The following is an 18596-nucleotide window of genomic DNA, read 5'->3' as shown; positions in this document are numbered from 1 at the left end:
GAACGAATTTGTTTTGCATATGTTTTATATATAACTTAAAATATGTATGTTGATCAGCCTATCTTCCTATGATTATCAGTATGACTATTCCTAACGCAATGCTTTTTTTTAAATTAAAGCGTTCATTTGTTTATTACAGCCAACCCGGAGAAGAAACAGAGTCTGCAGCTGTTTGTGTACGGCTACGCTGTCATGCTCATGAAGAACGTGCTGTATTTTATAGTAGTCTTCATCGTTCTGTTAAAGAGAAAAGCTGGAAAGAAAGAGGAGCGCTCTTAAAAACTTCAGCTTAGTTCATTTACTGAATGCTTTAAATAAACATCAAGCAAATGAATTCATGAGTTTATCAGATAAAGTATGTTCAGCTGATTTTTATAGCTTGGTTGCCTCTGCTTAATTGCTTTCGATGTTCTGCTCTGTGCAACTTTTGCATCTACTAAAATGAAGATATCTGGTTTTAAAAAGTACAATTTTATATATTAAAATTATGTATATTATATATTTTATATAAAATAATATAATATATTTTAATTATATTGTACAATTTTATAATTTTTTAAAAGTCCACATTTTACAGATGTTTTTTTTTTCTCATTTTTTATGCTTTATATGAATTTTTTTACTTTTAATAAAATCTGACAAAACATGTTTTGTTCATTAAAATGTGCTTCTTTGTGCAACTTTCTTTTTATTTTGGTCTCTTTAAAAATGCATTTTATTTTATAATCTATAAAAAAGTATGTGATTTACTGCTTTCACCCTTTTTTATGTTTGTAAGTAATTTTTTTACATTTGGCCAAATTTGACAAAACCTGCTTTGATCATTAAAGCATATTTTAAGATTTTTATTTTTGAAATCCAATAATAAAAAAAAAAACATTATTTATCAAAAATTTATTTTGTTTTACTTTGTAATGGATTTGTGGAAATCTTTGAACATTAAATAAAATCTGACAAATCATGTTTTGTTCACTAAATAAAAGTAAAGGATTTAAATATAGATTAATTGTTATAAATACACTTCATGAAAATTATGAATATGCAATAATGAAATTGTTCATTAAACTCTAAGAAATTCTAATAAACTATAACAGAGTTACAATATTTGGAAATTTACAGTATATAACTTAACAAACAAAATTACCAATAATGTTTATACACACACAAATGTGCAATCTAAAAACAATATTCATATTAAATCATAAAATATAAGTGACATTCCAAAGACCTATTTTTAAAAAAATGTCTTCAACTTAGAAACTCTATGTCCTCACCTCATCTCAAAATCATTCATTAGATATTACTAACATTTTCTCATTAGAGGCAGCAATCATAGGACACTGTTACGATAAATGTTCATGTTCCTATTTGTACGTATTGTTTGTTTCTGGCTCTAACAAATCCTCAGAATCAAAACTAAGGTGATGAAATATCTCTAGAAGACCGGAATGAGGCATGTAAAAAAGCGCAGATGCAAACAATCAACAGTAGCCTGAAACTCGTACAGTACAAATGGCTAATGCGAATAAACAGTTAGAGTCAGAATTATTAGACCCCCTTTGATTTTTTTTTTTTTTTTAATATTTCGCAAATGATGTCTGATAATATTTTTTCTTCTGGAGAAAGTCTTATATATTTTATTTCAGCTAGAATAAAAGCAGTTTTTAATTTTTTTATAAACATTTTAAGGTCAAAATTATTAGCCCCTTTAAGCTATTTTTTTCCCGTTAGTCTACAGAACAAACCATGGTTATACAATAACTTGCCTAATATATATACACATACATACATACATACATACATACATACATACATATATATATATATATATATATATATATATATATATATATATATATATATATATATATATATATATATATATATATATATATATATATATAACTAATATATATATATATATATATAACGTTGAAGTCAGAATTATTAGACCCCTATTTATTTTTATTTTTCCCCCCCAATTTCTGTTTAACAGAGAGCAGATTTTTTTTCAACAAATTTCTGCACATAATAGTTTTAATAACTCATTTCTAATAACTGATTTGCTTTATCTTTGCCATGATGACAGTAAATAATATTTTACTAGATATATTTCAAGACACTTCTATACAGCTTAAAGTGACATTTAAATGCTTAACTAGGTTAATTAAGTTAACTAGGCAGGTTAGGGTGATTAGGCAAGTTATTGTATAACGATGGTTTGTTCTGTAGACTATTGAATAGCAAAATAACTTAAAGGGGCTAATAATTGCTTTTATTCTAGCCAAAATGAAACACATTAGACTTTCTCCATAGGAAAAAATATTCTCAGACATACTGTGAAAATTTCCTTGCTCTGTTAAATACCATTTGGGAAATATTAAAAAAAGAAAAAACAATTCAAAGGGGGGCTACTAAATTTTGACTTCAATCACACTTGAAGTCAGAATTATTAAACCGCTTGTTTATTTTTCCTCAATTCCTGTTTAACGGAGAGAAGATTTTTTTCAACACATTTCTAATCATAATAGTTTTAATAACTCATTTCTAATAACTGATTTATTTTATCTTTGTCATGATGACAGTAAATAATATTTGACTAGATATTTTTCAAGACACTTCTATACAGCTTAAAGTGACATTTAAAGGCTTACCTAGGTTAATTAGGTTAACTAGGCAGGTTAGGGTAATTAGGCAAGTTATTGTATCACGATGGTTTGTTCTGTAGATTATCGAGGAAAAAATATAGCTTAAAGGGGCTAATAACTTTGATTCTAAAATGGTGTTAAAAAAATTCAAAACTGCTTTTATTCTAGCCGAAATAAAACAAAATAAGACTTTCTGCAGAAGAAAAAATATTATCAGACATACTGTGATAATTTCCTTGCTCTGTTAAACATATTTTGGAAAAATCAAAATAAATAAATAAATAAAAATAGAAGGGGGCGAATAATTCTGACTTTCACATTTATTTATATATGTGAAATGTAATTATATTCATAACTATATTTAATTAGGTGAAAAAATTATGTTAAATTCTACTATAATAATAACCTTCAGTAAAATTATGCTTGCTAAAAACGACATAAAATCTAAGAATACTTTTGCTTTAGCTCTAAAATAGCTTTTCTCAACTTAATGCATAAATAAAGTTGAAAGATGAAAAGCTCTGCTGTGAATGTGCAAAGATGACGCCTGAAAGTGCTGCGGTAGGAAAATGTGGTTGTGTACGAGCACACCACAGGCGGAGCAGCTTACTGGAAAAAAAAACAAGCAGCAGTTTCACCACAGCTCGATTGACTGATAGTTCATTAACTGTTTGTCTTCTTAATCTCAGCTGTTATTTGAGGTTAAACCATCCGTGAGAGAGCAAACTGACTCTGGGCAGGGGTTTCCGCTCCCCCTCACTAACACACGGCACAAACCCATGCAAAAAGACACGCTTTTATTTTAAAAAAAAAGATTTTAATACATAACCAAAAAGAAGGACACAATCAGCAATTATCCTCCATACTTGAGGCGTTGTGATCTAATTATTTCAAGAAAATTCTGGCTGCAGCACATTTGGAAAGAAATGAGTTGCTGCTTTCAATTTTTAAGTCAAATCAAATTAACTTTACAAGTCATTACAAGCATACTTACATCAAACTGACTTCAAAAATATCAATTAAATTATTTATAAGCCATGACAATGTTTTTTTTTTACTTTATTTTATTGACGTTCACCAAAAAATAAAAATGTCATCATCATTTACCACATTTACATTAAAAAAACCTAAATATTCAGAAAAATGTTAGAAAAAGGCAGCCACTAACTAATTTTGATTAGTTTTGTGTGAACTATCCCTTTAAAAATGATTATTTTTTTAAGTTATACAAGATCTCACTTGATGCTTTAACTCGGGTTACTGTAATGCAAGTTGAAAAGACTTGTAAAGTCTTTAAATTAAAAATGAAAGCAACTATTTTTAATGCATTAGAAATCCTAGTTTTTTTTTGCAATGCAGATTCAGAAGCCCTTATTCAGTAAACTTGGCACATGTAAACGCAACCAGAAGTATAATTATGTATTTTGCACAGGGATGCTTACTGAAGAGAGGCAAAAGGCAAATATAAAAATGTATTACATATCCATGCATCATTACAAGCCATATATATTCTTCATTTAATAAACTTATTTCATGCAAGTGAACCGAGCATCTGTTGTCTTTCTGTTTGCTTCAAATATTTAACTTGTAGAAAAAAAGCATTAAAAAAAGAGAACCACAAAATCCTCATAGACATTTGAGTGGCAGTGCAGACCTGAGACTATACTGCTATTCACATTTAGGTCCTTTCCAGTGATGCATGTGAGATCCATGTGTTAATCTGCGGCTTTACTGTATATATACATAAGTAAGACAGCAGTTATGTTTCATAGAAGCAGTTGAAGAGTGTCAAGCAAAATGTTGTGTTCAACACTGATATCTTTTGCCAAACAAGTTCAAAACACACATTAAAATCCTTCATTTTTCAAGCGATACTGCATAAACAGAGCAGACATTTGTTTAGTGGGGACTATTAAAAGGGATAGTTCACCAAAAAATGAAAATTCCATAATCATCAACTCATCATGAATTGTTTCAAACATGCTTGAGTTTCTTCCGTTGAACACAGAGGAAGATATATTGAAGAATGATGCCATTGGCTTTCATAGTATTTTTTTGGTTCCTGCTATGGATGTCCATGGCTGCTTTTCTTCAGAAACAAAACAAAACTTGAGATTGAATAAATGAAAAGGAAATTTTCATTTTTGGTGAACAACCCATTCAAAGCTAAAGTTCACCTAAAATTGAACTTTAGGCCATTATGTATTACAAAAGTTCCAAATCTGTATTCACTGTTGAACATGGAAGAAGATGTGATGTTGTTGTTGACGGTAGCTATTGACTTCCATGTTATTTTTTTTCCTATAACAGTTTTTAATTGACAATTATTGAAAATATCTAAAAGAACATCAAAACAGAATTGAAACTTAACTTTGGGTAAATGTATAATGTTCGTTTTTTGAGGAGAACTATTGACAAACATATATAAAAAAGATTGCACTATGATCTTTTGTGTTCATGTAGACACGGATAAATAAAACTGCTGTTGATGGCGATGGTGTATGTAAGGCAGAGTAACTGTCTAGTTCTGGTCAAACAAACACACACGCACAAACCCTTTTTAAGACACACAGTTTGGAAGAGGCCAGAGGTCGCTGTTTAACCCTTAGCACCTGATGAAAGAAAACATATTAAGATATTTTAAATGATTTATTAGTTACTTAACATTGCATAAAAGAACTATTTAAATGTTGTTGTAAAAACCTGCTAGACGATGGGCTTCTCAAGATCATGCTTATCATTAAGATCTTCATCTGAGTCTGCGGAAGCAAAATATCATGTTTAGTACGTCTTGCACCGATGTAGGCCAACACAAATATGTTTACAAACAGTCAAAAAAAGGGTGATAAACTTATTAAACATTTGAATATTTTAAATGTTTGTAATATATACAATGATCAGCCTATAAAGTAGACCCCTCACAAATCTATCTTTTAAATTCATATTTTAATAGGAAGCTATACAATTTTATATCTGTGCATATACATTAGATTAGTCAGTGCTGAAGCCAAATCTGGAGCTTATCTAACAAAATACCTTAGGATAATGGGACAAAAAACTAGTACACCAAAATTTATTTTATAGAAAAATATTAAATACAAATTTAACAAAGAAGAAAAATCATGCAAAAAAAAATTTAAGATTTAGTTGAAATTTTGCAGGTTGTAATTTATTTTTGCTATATTTTGCTTACATTTAATTGAATTATCTTTCAATTTCTAAACATGTTTGGTGACTAAAATATTATTTAATAAATATATCTGTTTAATAAATCTGTTTTGTTTAGATTCACCAAAATCCATTGCCTATATTCACTTAGAAATGGATAAAAATATTCATTTTCAGAATGGGGTGCACTCAATTATGCTAAGCACTGTAGTTTTATTTCTTAGTACATGTAATTTTGGTGCCTTTTTTAGACATATTTTTCTAACACATTTGATTTTTTTAATTTTGTGAGATATTTAAAGACATCTGTGGTCATTAACAATAAATGAATAACAAATTAAAGGGACATAATGTCAAAAAGAGTTTACTTCCTCCTCATGAACTGGATGTTAATGATTCAATTATCATCAAGTGTAAAACTACTTGTAAAACTTAGGCCACCCAAACATCTGGAAACTTAAGGTGCGTCCATTATCAAAATTACCACGAATGTGACATTCAGACTAGAATAATGCATTTACATCCTTGCACAAAAATGTTTTTACAGCTTGGAAACTTCTTTAAATAACTGCTGCACATTTATTTAAGCCATTGACCTAAAATGTATACGTATGCGTTCCTTTAGATCATTAACAGCTCTGAGTAAAATATCAAGTGTTGTCATATTAAAATTAGTAAGATAGTAATTATGTGTCTTTAATCCACCTGTAGCAAGCATTTATGCTTTTCTTGCTAAATGAACAAGTTTTAATAGTTTTAATGTTGAAAATAATTGTGCTGCTACAAAAGATGTTTGATATTTTATAAATAGTAAAGTCCTTCCTATTAAATTAGAATTATTTTATATATTTTTTCCAATTTCTGTTTAACAGAGACACATTTCAAGAAATTTGTAAACATAATATTTTTAATAGTTAATTTCTTAAAATTCTTTAATTTTTTCCCCTTTTTTTTATTTAAATAGTCAAAAAAATTATATATAAAATTATATAAAATATAAATATAAGTTAGCAAATATAAACATAGTGCTTTAACATTGTGTATATATATACAAAGACAAAAAAAATGAAGTTGACATCAGTACAATACAAGCAAAACCTGACAGCATCAGCATTGTTTTGTCCATTTACAATTGCATTTGGTTTGGAAGTAATTTATGAATTGACGCCACATGGTAGTGAATTTGATGAACCATTTAAATTAAGTCTTATTTTTTTCCAGACTAAGGAAATGCAACACATCATTGGCCCACTGTTTTTAAGAAGGGAGAAATTATTGTTTCCAATTGATTGAAATCAAGCGTCTTGCCAAAAGAAAAGTAAAGGCAATGCAGTTTAATTCACTTTTTAACAAATGATTATTTTCAGAAACAATACCAGAGGCAGCAATTAAGGGATTTGCACAAACATCTTTGCTAAATATTCTGGAGTAAAATAAAAAAATATTTGACCGAAATGCAGATAATCTGGGACATAGCCAAAACATATGTGCTAATGTTATTAGCTAATTTCTAAGAAACTATTTATTTTATTTTTGCCTTGATGACAGTGCATGATATTTTATTAGACCTTTTCAGGATACTAGTATTCAGCTTAAAGGGACATTTAAAGTCTTAACTAGGTTAGTCGTTGTATGACAATGGTTTGTTCTGTAGACAACCAAAAAGAAAATATTGAAGGGGGCTAATAATATTGATATGAATTTTTTTTAATTAAAAACTGCTTTTATTTTAGCCAAAAAAAACAAATAAAACTTTCTCCAGAACAAACAATATTATAGGAAATACTGTGAAAAATTCTTTACTCCGTTAAATATTACCTTGAAAAAGAAAAATATTGCGAATATATAGAATTTACATAATACACTCACATAATAATGTACATTTAGTTAATTTACGTTTTTATGTTGTCAAAATGCTAAATAATAAATCAATGGTATTTTATTTTATTTGACCAATTTATGTAATTTATTAAACAAAATTTCAATGAAAGAGATTGGCAAATTTCATTGGCAAATTCATTTAAAAATTCAGTAATATAATTGATTCTACTAAAAACACTTCACTCTGTATCTTTTGAGCCAATTATTTCACTCCACAAAGTTGTAAAACAATGATTAACTGTAAGATGGTAACGCTTGAATTATTTTTGCAAGCCACTTAATAATAATATATCTGCAATATCTCTAAACAGGTTTTTCCCTGAATATCTCTAGCGCTCACCGCAGTGCACCTGAGCTCTAACAGTGATATTTCCTGGAAAATACATGTCCGTTGAAAAACCATCATGAGAACATTAAAGCTATTGACAACAAGAGCCATCTGTTTAAACAAATAAAAAAAACTAGACAGACAGTAAGTCACTTACCGGCTAAAGATTCTGGAGGAGAGTAAAACAGGCCCTCAGAAAGGGGTCCCGGCGGTAAAAGAGGTTCATGTTCCAGCCGATTCTGCACTGAAAGATACCCTGCATCACAAAACAAACATGTTAGCTTAAAGAGACAGTTCACTGAAAAATGAAAATTTACTCATTATTTACTCTCACTCAAGTGATTCCAAACATTTATGAATTTCTTTATTCTGTTGAACACAAAAAAAGATATTTTACAGAAAGCTGAAAGTAATGACTTCAGTATAGGAAAACCAAATACTATGGATGACAACGGTTACAGGTTTTCAGCTTTCTCAAAATATCTTCTTTTGATGTTCAACAGAATAAAGAAACTGAAACAGGTTTGGAAAAAGTAAAGGGTGAATAAATGATAACAGAATTTTCAGCTTTGGGTGAATTATCCAGTTAACATGATTCAAATGGCATAATGTAAAATTTGATATAATTAGCATTAGTTACAATGTGCATTAACTTTTACTCAATATTAGTGTGAATAAATTCATCTGATTCTCACTGATTTCATCACCGGCCTCCTGAGGAAGGACTTTAAAGTCCAGCAGCCACGTTTCAATCCACGCCAGAATGAAGGAGATGATGGGTAACAAATACCCAAACGCCCCCTGAGAGAGCAGCTGGACAACACAAAGACATTAGAGGATAAATGCCTAATAAATTAAGCTCAAATTTTTTAAATTACAAAAAAAAGGTGTTGAATGAGAAACATACCTTTGACACAACTACTTTCACTATTAAGAAACCAGTGGTGATTGCTGTAGTTATCTGTAACAAAGAAAGGTTTGATCGAGCCATTGTTTAAGTCATAAACTTTTGTGTATCAATTGAAGATTGTGTCATATTTTGGCAATACTTTAAAATAATGGTCCATTAGTTAATTTTAGTTAATGTATTTACTAACATGAACAAACAATTAGTAATACATCTATTATGGTATGTATTCAACTTTTGTTAATGTTAGTTATTGTTATTTAAGTTAAATAACTTTAGTTCATGTTAGTTTATATTAACTCATAGTGCAATAACAAGCACAACTTTAAATATTAAGTGTTACCCATAATTTTATATAGCTAATTTAATACCTCATTCACTGGAACATGTATTTACCAGCATCAGTCAAGATCATAACTGCCAACAATCCATTCATTTTAAGGATTTTAGCACTTTAAATTACATTTTTCTTTATGCTAACATAACACCAAGGTACAAATTGTGGCTTTAATGCTTTTCAATGGAATGTGTTTATCTTAATTGTAACTACTTGTAGGCTACTTAGCTTAAAATCTATTTTTGAAAAGGTAATAGAAATTCAATACTAAAATTTCTCTAAATATAGACCTTTTCGTCAAAATGTAGGATGTTCGCAATAACACAGCTAAAATGTTTACAAAACTAAACAAAAATGAATAAGGATGAAGAAGAGTTGATGAGTAAAGCATCAGCGCCCTCTGGTGGATGAAGGAGGATTATAAATAAATAAAAGTCGCCTACCGCAATGGCCCACCAGTGACGCAGCTTACAGACCGCATACGCCAGAATCAGGGCTGCAAAGCGGAACACAGCCAATAGCTGAGGAGAAAAAACATTCAGACAGTCACATTGATGCGGGCTTGTAGCAAGAAAATACCCACAAATTCAAAGAGGCTCAAAATGGCCCAGCACAATGAAACTGAATTGTTTCATGGTTGTCATAGTTAAAATGAAACATGAAAACTAATAAAAAAGTATACTTTCCAGGCATTACACTTGTTGCATATGCGTGTTGTTTTAGTAGAGAGCAATACACAATCAATTTATATTAGAATTTATATTACGCTTATGAATGCAATGACCAATCATAGGCATTAAAATAAGTCACGGTTAAAAATGCGTTTGGATGCACAATCACTGACTGAATCCTGCCCAGTTAATTAATCAAACACGAAGTGCAGATACAACATAATTAATAAATTCATGTTGATTTATGATTGAATGCTTGATGGGTGCTAGACTTCGGGCATGGACTCAATTTGTCTGTGTAGCAATTACGATGAGCCATTATTACAGTAGTTCTATATCAATTGCAATAATTAAAAATAATAATTCCTGTGATAATATTGTGGCCTTACATATAGAGGCTCTATAATTCTTTCCTATAATAGAGCTCTAATTTATATATGGTTTAATTAAATGTTTTTTTAGAATTATTGATAAATGTTTAGAGTGTTCTGATTGCTTTAAGAAAATAGTTAAGTACTTCAGATAAAATACCCCTCAATAAATAGTTTATCCTGAAACTTTTCTTTTCCAAACATTTCCAAAATTATAGCAAACATCCGTCATGAAAACTAGTGACGTTATCCTGAAAACCAAAGTAGCTAATATAAAGAATGCAGAATAACAAATGCCGCCTTGAAGGCTGTAAGACACTGTGAACTTTTGTTCGGCAATGTACAAAACACAGATACACATGCTATCTGACTTTCAGGACTGGTTAGTCGACATTTCATAAAATACTTGTTGCATTAAAACTTTAACAGTTAAACAATGCTGACGAGTAACACTTTCAAAACGACATTAAGGTGCATTAGTGTAAATCTAGACTAGGCCACACTGGAACTTAGAGGGCAAAGTCTACAGGATTAATTCCCAAATACCAACCTGTCTTAAAACATAAATGTCTGTTTTTTTCTTTCAACAAGAACCACATTGTCTTGTAATGAAACCTTCACCACACCAAGCCAAAAACTCTCACATGGAAAATGTTCAAAGAGGTTTTATCACATGCTTGAGTGCACAAAGACAACTGGATTTATGCATCAAGGAAACAAACCACTTTATTAGCATGTGACTGCAGATAAGAGGCTACAGAGACAATAATGTCATCATTATGTCATCGCCTTTTTCTTTAGTGCATTACAAAAGAAGATATTTTGGAAATTGTCCACACAATAAAACTCAGTAGGTTTCACTGTTGTTTTGCATTTAAATGGCTTTTTCAAAGGTCATACAGGTTTGATGAGGCCATTAATGATAAGTGAAAAGAGTCTTCATTGAAAAGGGAACTGTGGGATAGACTGGGCTAATAGTTTCACCACATGAGTTTTTATTTTTCTTACCTTTAAGCGCTGGTGATTTCCATGCAATAGCATATAAACTGAGTATAATATAAAGAGCTAGCATTGTTTGTTTGAGTACTCATATCTTTAGATTGCAGATTTACAGATCTCTTTGTAGACAAAAAGCTTTAAAATAATGATTGGAAGTACTTAAAGAAGATTTAATTAAAATCTAAATAATTGAATAGCACAGGTTCACAAATGTAACAGCCACACAAATTTAACAGCTACGACATTAATAATGTGGGGAAATATACTTTATAAATTATTATTTATGCATACACTGTAATTTATTTTTTATTTAGAACTTCTTATTTTGAATCCTATTTTATATGATTTAATTACAGTTTTTCTCAGTGGCTTTGGTGCATTTCTCACAACACTATTTACGTTTGCACAACAGTTAATGCATTTCTCAAAACAATTAGTCATTTGTGCACATCCTAGTAGCAGTTTCTCATTCCTTCAAACAAACTCACCCCGCTCTTCAGTACGCGACATACCTATAGCTTATAGTTGATAGCTGATACCTATAGTCAGTGTCTTGTACTCAGATACCTCACTCAATGCAGTGATGTCTAACTTTACTGTAGTTTTCAAGTGGCTGTGCAAACAGTATAGAGTTCTGTCTTGAGCATTTTCAGAAAGTGTCACCAAAATCTGACTTTTTGCATTGAAAAAAATCTACAGAGTAAACTGTCATGATGAAAACATGACAAAACCATTTGACTATCTTGTTCAAAAACAATGGTGTCAGGACTTTTCATTTTGATGACACTGACACTTTCATTGACATCAGTACTTGCTTTTGAGGAATAAACTATCCATTTTGAGCAAGTGACGCGCTTTAGCAGGTTATCAGCTAGGTTTTGCAGTTTGTACTAATTGTTTTGACAAATACATTAACTGTTATGCAAAAATGCACTAGTGTTGTGAGAGACGCACCAAAGCGAATGAGAAAAACTGTAAATATTAACTTTCATTAATATTATTGGCTTGGGAAACTGAAATGAATAATAAGATAGTTAGTTGGGCAGTACTTACAAATATGTCAAAAAAAGACTTGTGGTAATCATACTTCAACACCTCTTGCTCCAGCTGCTGCTGTATACCTCCATTGACCTGAATGAAACAAAAAATGAAAAAATTATTTAAGGTCAAAGATGAGACACTTCATTTTGTGCACATATGAAAGCATATTCAATGCAATACATTTTCTATTTTAATGTTTCAAATAACTTGAATGAGAAACAATGTAGGGAACATTAAGTGTACAGAATTTATCAAATACATTTATGTCAAATAATTACCATCTGTACCCAGTGCCCATCTGTACTTATTAGACTATATAAGGTTCAAGTGCTAACCTAAATTGCATTATAAATTGATTGATTCAAAACGTCTTGCTGACCAAAACATTATAGTTTGAGCACAATGAATTATATAAAAATTACAATGAATTAGTGTTTTAGAGCTGCACTGTCATACTTCATTAGAGTCTTTTATTATGTCATCAAATGACAGATGTTCTAAATTTGACAGAAAATATGTTTTGATAAATAAACTACTGTTGAACTCAATAAAGTTCTAGTGGGTGTCAGTCTATGACTGATATCTCAGACTTTGGTAACGCTTTAGTTTAAGTCACAATGACATCTATTAACTACTGGCTTATTACCTGGCTATTATTGCAATATTAATAGTTTTATGGTAGTTATAAAGTATGACTTATCCTACATCTCTAATCTAAAAATCTATAAACCCAGCTACTACCTTGCTAACTATTAGCAAGCAGCAAATTAGCAGTTTATTGAGCTAAAAGTCCAAATTAACGGTTTGTTAGTAGCATGAATTATGACTTGAGACTGTGTTACCATAACTTAAAATAAAAAGTAGTGCAACTAAATTAATATTAGTGTGTTTTTCTTCACATTAATAATAATATACAATTATATTCAAGTTTATTTGTATAGCGCTTTTAACAATAACTATTGTGTCAAAGCAGCTTTACAAAAGGTGCACATTATTGCGTTACAATTAAATTCAGAAAAGGTAAGGTTATTAGCTGCCATAATCTTATTATTTAAATAACATTAACTAATTAACTAGCAACTAATAGCTTTTTAACACTTAAAATTATTTATTTTTTATTTACTGCCACATCAGCAACTTATGGCTATTTCATAGCAAATTATATATACATAAAAATATTACATGATTAAAAACAAATTTGTATTACAGTAAAAAGTTACTTAGACAAATAAATAGGATAAAAATAAATGACTAAAACTTTCACAAAAATAGATTCAAAGTTAAATATGTTTTTTTTTCAGTTGAATTTTTTATAAATAATTTAAGATACTTCCTAGAGGTACCTTTTTAAAAATGTCCATCAAAGTACTCTCCTTAAGAAAATTTTGTCTAATGGCATTCAAACTTTCATATTCCAATAAAGTATGTTTCATAGTAAGAGCAGCTTGGCAGTAATTACATTTGGGTGGTGCTTCGTTATTCAGTATATACAATGAGTCAACCTAGAATGTCAAATTCGACATCTGGCACAGACAGTTTGTTCATGCCTGGCCTCAAAATAATAATTTGCCAAGTGTCTTTTATTTGTTTTCGTGTTAATTTCGTGTAATTTATTATTTATGCAGTTGTCACATTCCCTTTGCCATGTTTCGTTTATATACAAATTAATTACATTTCTGGGCCTCAGGAGGAATTAAACATTCTGACACTTTCAAGGAGATACACTTAAAGTTTTATATATATATATATATATATATATATATATATATATATATATATATATATATATATATATATATATATATATATATACACATACACATACACATACATACATATAACCTGTAGTTATATAGCATATAGGTGTATATTGTATGCGTGTAATATCATCAAATGAAAATGCGATGCCCCAACATACATTGAGCTCAATAATCCACAGCAAGGTGACGAACAATAGGTCAAAGGTCACGAATAAGCAAAAGGTTCTTCGGACATCAGAGATGCCCTTCTTCTCTCCTGCTTCATAGGACTCGACGCGAGCAGAAATGGGAGTGGAGTTAATGTTGCCCAAACCCCCTAAATTGGCCCTGGAGCCCACACTGCTGCTGCACTGGCTGTCCATTACTCCAGTCACTCCATTCACACTCACTCTTCTGGAGACTCACGCTCTGAGGTCATGCCTAGTCCTGAAACGACAAAGAGAAAGTGGAGTCATTTCACACACGGTTCAAAGGTTTATGGTTATCGCTGTTAGATAGGCCTTTGCGATCTCTTTGAATAAACAAAACCACCAAATATCATAAAGGGTGTGTTCAGACATGCAGTTTGGTTCTCTTGGATCATTTGGAAAAGAAATTATACATTATGTGTTGGTTAGTTTAGCTTTGACGCGGAGCAAGTCCAGAGTTATAGATGTGACATTTGCAGTAAAATCTCAAAACATAAATTCACAGAGAAAGTTTATGTTAACATTAAAACATCGGTTTATATAACCACAGAGTTATGGGATCAGAAAAATATCAATCAGTAAACATGTTTTATATTTTAAATGTGGAGAGTTACTGAAGTTTGTCCTGCGCGCTTGCGGTTTTTTTTAGTTACTTCTTTGGTTTGATGCGTTAATCTGATCGTTACTATTATTCAAAAGAAGGTAATGATTCGCACTCAATTGCTTCATACTGTTTTTATTTTTACTTTTTCTTACATTTTACGGGTGATAACAGACAAACAGACGTTTCGGCACAAAGCCTTCCACACTGAGGAAGCTGGGCTGAAACGACACGTGCATGTGATGGCATTTGTATCAGGTGACAGCTTGTGACATCATCATGTATGTTACTATTTCTGGATTGTTTTGATGTGTCTGGTCTAACTTTGTTCATATTCCGGATAAGCCACACTAAACTTAAATTTGAAAATGGATCGGGCTCAGTCTTGTTTGATTTGCTCAAGGATCAACCATCAGCATTCACACTGACACCAGAGATGTTTTAAAGGCAAAATATTTAAGATTTTTGTCATTAATATATATATATATATATATATATATATATATATATATATATATATATATATATATAAACTCTAGAACAGTGTCTATATTTTATTGACATGCACTTACATTATGCCAAGTGCTTTGAAAAATGATCACAGAGAAATAAGGCTTTTTAACTAGTGCTAAGGACTGTGTCTTCTTATATCGTCATACTATCGGCTTGTAAATTCGTGACGTATGGATTACTGTTTCCGGATCCAAGCAGCTACTCATCTGAATTTGAGACATCATATACCCTTGATTTCCAGATTGGTTTAATAGAAAACAGGGAAACATCAAATATTCTTTAATAAGTTGTGCGTTTTATTAGACTGCACAGAGCAGCTGCAGCATTATAAAATTTACCATGTAAATATTTACTTTTTGGGATGAACTACTTCTTTAATACCAATTATAGTGTAACAAGACAATCATGGTCTAGAATTCAAAACTTTCAACAAGGGATCTGAATTTAATACATATAAAAAATAATAATAAAAAAAACAGAACTACTATTACAAGATTAGCAATCAAGTTTCTGCTGTAGTTGCAGCCATCATTCCACAGGATTCCAACTTTTTAAAACGATCTCATTTAACCACAGAATTACGTGTGAAAATTTTTAAATTCCCATTATTCTACTGAGACAGTTTCATCAATCAGAGAACTGAAACCAAGCAAATTACACCAAAAGGACACTTAACTTCCATTCACAAAATTATCAACTCAAACTCTCTGTGCTCCCAAACTGTTTGTGTATGTGTGTGTGTGTGTGTGTGTGTGTGTGTGTGTGTGTGTGTGTGTGTGTGTGTGTGTGTGAGTGTGTGTGAGTGTGTGTGAGTGTGTGTGAGTGTGTGTGTGTGTGTGTGTGTGTAAACAGCGTTGACTATATAAACTTGCGCTGCACGATTTTGAAAAAACAAATATTGTAATAATTTGTTTTTCTGCAATATAATTTTGCGATATATTATAAATACAATTTCCCCAAATCAATTTAACATCTCTATTTGGAAAAAAAAATCATAACTTTTGATTGATTAGAATAATATTGTACGACAGTGTATATGCATAACATACGAAACAATGTATAAACAGATATAAAAAAATAAATGAAATAAACAGAGCTTTATTGGTTTTCCTGAGGAGTCGTACAGCAATAAGACAAAGAACTTAAAGAAACAAATGTAAACAATGTTGCATGGTCTTTATTGTGTGAATAATTATATATAAATAATCTTTGTTAAAGCTACAAACATCTACATTTCTTGTGCTTTTAAACTCTTGCTTAATTGTCACAGATCTAAAAAAAAACAAAAAATCAAACACATTTTGGATAAACTATGCAATGACAAAGTATTGTACCAGGTTAATTATAATCCAGACTGGACATTGCACATGCTGCCATGTAACTATTGCGAACGTGTACATTACAATATCAATGCTGAAACAATATATCATGAAGCCCTAATATAAAACAACTAACGTCTTTAAACCAATCCTTTCAGATTTAGCCAGATTTCCTCTCACACAATTTAAACTCAGATCATTATTTTGTATCCACATACAGTGCTCAGCATATATAAGTACACCCCACACAAATCTCTCTTTTAAATTCTTATTTTTAAAAGGAAGCTATAAAATATTATATTTGTGTATATACATTAGATTAGTCGGAACTGAAGCCAAATCTGGAGCTTATCTAACAAAATTACTTAGAATAACGATTCAAAAACTAGTACACACAAATGTTTACATTATGCAAAAATATTAAATACAAATTTAAAACAGAAAATATTAAGAGAAGCAATAAAATTGAAAATTTTTGTTAAAATTTTGTAGGTTGTATTTTATTGCAACATTTTTCTTGGTTACTAAAACATTATTTTAATAACTATATCTGTTTAATAAATCTGTTTTGTTTGAATGTACCATAATACATTGCCTATATTCACTGAGAAATAGATAAAAATAATTATTTTCAAAATGGGGTGTACTCAATTATGCAGAGTACTGTAACTTATTGGCAATGTACAATGTAAACGTGTTTATCTCCGATTTGAAATATCATGAAAATACAAAGCCCTCTCTCTCTAAATATTTTAAAGGGGAATCCTGCAGTAACGTTAATCTGCTACCATTTAAATTCAGTCACAACACAAAGGACATTTGTGCAACATAAGTGAATGGTATCAAGCTTCAGTAACTGGGCATGAAAATGTAGTCCATCGAGTCTTATCAGGATGATCACTGGGAAGCACTGAGTTCATGAGAACAGTATCTGTCTGTCAGGTTAGTTGAAAAGGTTCCTCTTATTGATGTCATTTACCGAAATACAGCCCAGGAATTTTCGTGACTTCATGAGCCACACTTTTTGCATATGACAAAATATGCCTGACCAAAACAAAACCACGCAGGGATTTTCTTCTGGCAAATATTGTTAACGTGGTTTATATTGTTCTGAACTAACTCATGATGTTTACATGATAATTGGTTATGCGTTATCTATAAATCTAGATCACAAAAAGGCCTAGTTCTTTTTCTTACAATAGAAATTATACGAAGCGACCAATTAAAATGAATCAAGAGTTCAAGTTTTGTAGTTCGTTTATGTTTTGCAGTAACGTTATTTATTTATTAGGTTCTGCAGAATCATTATGAAAACCTGCAAGCTATAAGGCTAACTAGCATGACAATAACACGAAAGCCAGGGCAAATTTATCAAAGTGTAACATTATTACGAATCACACATTTACAACGTGCTAACTACAACAATGAAAGGCTAAATGAAAAAGGTAAACTCACAATCTCTCTTGAAAACAATTTATCCGGTTACATCGGGTCATACAGCATAATTCCCCGTCTCGTTAGCACTGATTTATCAAACAATTGTCAGATCATCTTGTCGTGTCGCTTACCTTGATGTGTAATCTTATAAAAGTGTGCGTTTTGTTACAGCCAACCGACAAAATCAGCAAACATCTGTATCGTTACAAATTCCGCACCATCTGACCAGTTTCGCTTCAGTCTGACAGGAACTGGTGATGTTTTGGAAGAGGGAATTGTGGGATATGTAGTGAAACACGGAACTGCGACAGGTCTACAGTACCTACCCTATGTTCCAGTACTACAAATCTAGTAAACAAACAATATGATTTATGATAATATACAAAGTTTTCCTTTGTGAAAATGAACAATGTTTTTTTTATAATAA

General features: G+C 30.7%; 2 protein-coding genes and 1 gene segment (V, D, J or C); 2 read left to right on the top strand and 1 right to left on the bottom strand.

The window, feature by feature from the left end:
* Positions 1 to 419, top strand: part of trgv2 (T cell receptor gamma variable 2) — a 29834-nt gene extending 29415 nt beyond the window's left edge. Inside the window, 1 exon segment of the V gene segment in view lies at positions 140 to 419. Coding sequence covers positions 140 to 279 — 140 coding nt within the window.
* lrrcc1 (leucine rich repeat and coiled-coil centrosomal protein 1) overlaps positions 1 to 18596 on the top strand; it is a 280861-nt gene that overhangs the window by 108913 nt on the left and 153352 nt on the right. The gene's annotated exons all lie outside the window — the stretch shown is intronic.
* On the bottom strand, positions 3695 to 18392 carry stard3nl (STARD3 N-terminal like). Its single transcript, NM_001002320.1, is given in 9 exon segments — positions 3695 to 5260; positions 5352 to 5407; positions 8183 to 8281; positions 8721 to 8838; positions 8933 to 8986; positions 9713 to 9790; positions 12364 to 12441; positions 14270 to 14537; positions 18301 to 18392. Coding segments are annotated over 7 exon segments (684 nt in total). The 5' UTR covers positions 14474 to 14537; positions 18301 to 18392; the 3' UTR covers positions 3695 to 5260; positions 5352 to 5354.

This window comes from Danio rerio, chromosome 2 (genome assembly GCF_052040795.2).
Source record: "Danio rerio strain M-AB ecotype USA chromosome 2, GRCz13ab, whole genome shotgun sequence".
Classification (NCBI taxonomy): domain Eukaryota; kingdom Metazoa; phylum Chordata; class Actinopteri; order Cypriniformes; family Danionidae; genus Danio; species Danio rerio.
Note: the sequence above shows the minus strand (reverse complement) of the source record. Positions and strands in the feature narration are given on the sequence as shown.